General features: G+C 38.7%; 1 protein-coding gene across 1 annotated transcript; it reads right to left on the bottom strand.

The window, feature by feature from the left end:
* Positions 1-795: 795 nt before the first annotated feature.
* On the bottom strand, positions 796-1,626 carry LOC127741523 (uncharacterized). Its single transcript, XM_052254229.1, has one exon. The coding sequence runs from the start codon at positions 1,624-1,626 to the stop codon at positions 796-798; it is 831 nt and encodes a 276-aa protein (XP_052110189.1).
* Between the last annotated feature and the right edge of the window lie 1,382 nt (positions 1,627-3,008).

Genomic DNA, 3,008 nt, shown 5'->3' with positions numbered 1-3,008 from the left:
TTTTGGGGATGAAGGCACTTTGATATTCTCCCACAATTTCGGGTAAAATAATCTTCAATCTATTCGCAATCGTCTTAGTAACAATCTTGAATAGCACATTGCAAAGTGATATTGGTCTGAAATTTTTTGTGTGAGTTGGGTTTCTAGTCTTTGGGATTAGACATATATGAGTTTTATTTACCTCTGCAAGATCTGCTCTATTATTCAAAATATCAAGAGCCCAGCTGGTCACATCTTCCCCAATTATGCTCCACATTCTCTGATAAAATAGTGCCAGCATTCCATCCGGTGCCTTGGTTGGGTGCATTTGTCTAAGAGCCTTCTTTACTTCTTCTTTTGAGAAGTCAGATAATGCTTAGCCTTTCATTTAAAATTATGTCCCTAACTACTTCAGTGACTTCACATTTTCAATAAAAAGAGACTCAAAAAAATTCTGTTATAACCATTTCTATTTTCCCTTCCTCCTCGTGAAAAACTCCAGTTGCATCTGTAATTTTTTCGATCCTATTTCTCCTCATCCTTTGTGTGGATTTTTGGTGAAAGAATTTCGTATTGCGATCACCGGCTTTCAACCATAGGCTCTCGACCTTTGCGCCCACCAAATTTCTTCTTGCTTTAGCAGTTCATCTAGTTCTCCTTGCAACATCTTTGCTTTAGTCACTGCTTGTTTTGTTTGAGGCTCTTGCTGCACATCATCTAGTCTCTTCTATTTTTCTACAATCACCTTTGAAATCTTTCCGAACTGATTCTTCCCCCATTTTTCCAACGATTTACTACAAATTTCCAACTTCCTCTTTACTCCGCTGCTGCCCGGGATCCAAGTTCTTTTGACAATTTCTTCACACTCTTCCTTTTCCAGCACACCTCTTCAAATATGAACTTCTTTACCCTCTTTTTCTTGGATGTTGAATCTCCCACCATATCTATGAGAATTGGACAATGGTCGGATCTATATCTTTGAAAATATTGTACCACCGCTCTAGGGAAAGCCTCCTTCCAACTGATATTTGCAGTGGCTCTGTCTAACCTTTCTTGTACATTTTGATTCCCTCCTTGATTGTTTGTCCAAGTAAATGCATGGCCAACAAACCCAAGGTCCAGTAGTTCATTTATTTGAAGTGCCTCCTTGAAACCTCTTATTTGTGAAAATGTCACCGACAATCCTCCTTGCTTCTCTTTTTGTTTGATTTCTTGGTTGAAGTCCCCAAATACCATCCATGGCATGCTGTTTGCTTGTCCTAGAGATCTTAGGAGTTCCCAAGATTTGTTCTTGTTAGTTACTTCTGGGCATCCGTAGAATCCTGTGGCTCTCCATTGCATGTTGTCCCCTTCTTCTTTAACTACCATATCAATGTGGTTTAGCGACATTGATTTTATCTCAACTGTTAGCTCCTTCCCCCATATGACTGCTGGTCCCCCCGATCTATTCCTCCCTTCCCCTCTGCAATCCACTCCTATAACATTCTCCAAACCTCCTCTTCTCCTCACAGTATTAATTTCATTAGTTTTCTTCCTTATTTTCATTAGGAAAACAAGATCTGGATCTTTTTGTTTCAAGAGCTTATTAAGAGCTCTAACTGCCCATGGGTTCCCAAACCCACGATAGTTCCAACTAACAAGCTTCATTGGTCTTGGCAGAGTTGCTTAGCAACCACTGCCATTGGTGGGTTTGATTGGTGCTTATTTGTTTTCTTCTCTTCCTTTTCAATCTCCATAGGTACTTCTTCTGCCAGCTTCCTCTTTGCATCTGTACTCATTTTTTCTTTTTTGTTTGAGTTGTTTTCTGATTCTCTGGCTCTTCTTTTCCATCTTTTCCTCTCCTCTTTTCCCTGTACCTCTGTCGTGTTTTCCTCTTTAATGCTTATCTCTTCATTTCTGACTTCTTCCTTGGGCTTTTCTCTTTTTTTTTTGTTTCTTCTTTGTTTTGTTGTCTCGGCGTTTGGCTTGTTTGTGTGTCTTTGTCTTTCTCCAATTCTTTTTCTTTCTTTTCATTCTCTTTTCCATCATCTTTCTTGGTTGTTTGCACTTGAGTGAGGGCTTTGTTGTTGCTTGTGTTTTGCTTGGATTGTCTGTTGTCTATTACTATTAGATTAGCCAGTTTGTTTAGCATCCTTTGTTGACTCTCTTTTTGTTGGTTTCTCCGATATTATTTAAATCTTGTTCCTTCCCAGCTTTCCCTTTATTTTTCCGACTGTCACTGACCCTTATCCCCATGGTATCAGCTCTTATCCAAGTTCCAAGACCTTTGGATTTTTGTTTGCTCCCATCTTCTTTTTCTTCTTCCTCTTCACATGTTCCTTCATCATGTCCCAATCTGCCATAGAAATAACACAAAGTGGAAAATTTTTCATACTTAAAGTCCACCCAAACTATCCCATCTTCCTTGCTTCCTATGTTTGTTCCTCTCTTGATTGGTTGGTTTACATATATCCTCACTTTTGCTTTGATAAATAGCCCTTGTCCATTACCTCCATCATATAGGTTGCACTCTAGGACTTCCCCTACCACTGCTGCTAGCTTCCAACCCAGTTTTATTATTTTACAATGCTCTGTATATTCCAGATCTAGACGTTTACCTCTGGTTTGGTGAACTCCATTTCCTCTATGTTTATGTTCCTCTCCCATTTCTCTATTATCAGCCACAAGTTTCTAAATAATCATGAGCTTCCTTTTAGTACTCTCTTCATGTCTCCTTTCATGAAGAAAAACTGGTAGATTTTACTTTGGATTTCTTTTATCTGAAAGCTCTCAAGTTTCCTCCATATGTTGTACATTGGATTTTGAACCCAGCTAGGGTTGATAGTCTTCATAGTTAATAGCTTCCCCACAATACTATATTTGCATTTTTTGACTCCTTCAGCGATATCCTCTTCATCGTATATTACAAATGATTCTTCCTCTTCTTCATGTGTATCTTTTGGTTTTGGATTTCCTATTCTATTTATTGATGTAGATGCTTTCATTGCAGTCTTTGATCAGCACTTGGCGCAAACACACAATTAGGGACA

The sequence above is a fragment of the Arachis duranensis genome, chromosome 9 (assembly GCF_000817695.3).
Source record: "Arachis duranensis cultivar V14167 chromosome 9, aradu.V14167.gnm2.J7QH, whole genome shotgun sequence".
In the NCBI taxonomy this organism is placed as follows: Eukaryota; Viridiplantae; Streptophyta; class Magnoliopsida; order Fabales; family Fabaceae; genus Arachis; species Arachis duranensis.
Note: the sequence above shows the minus strand (reverse complement) of the source record. Positions and strands in the feature narration are given on the sequence as shown.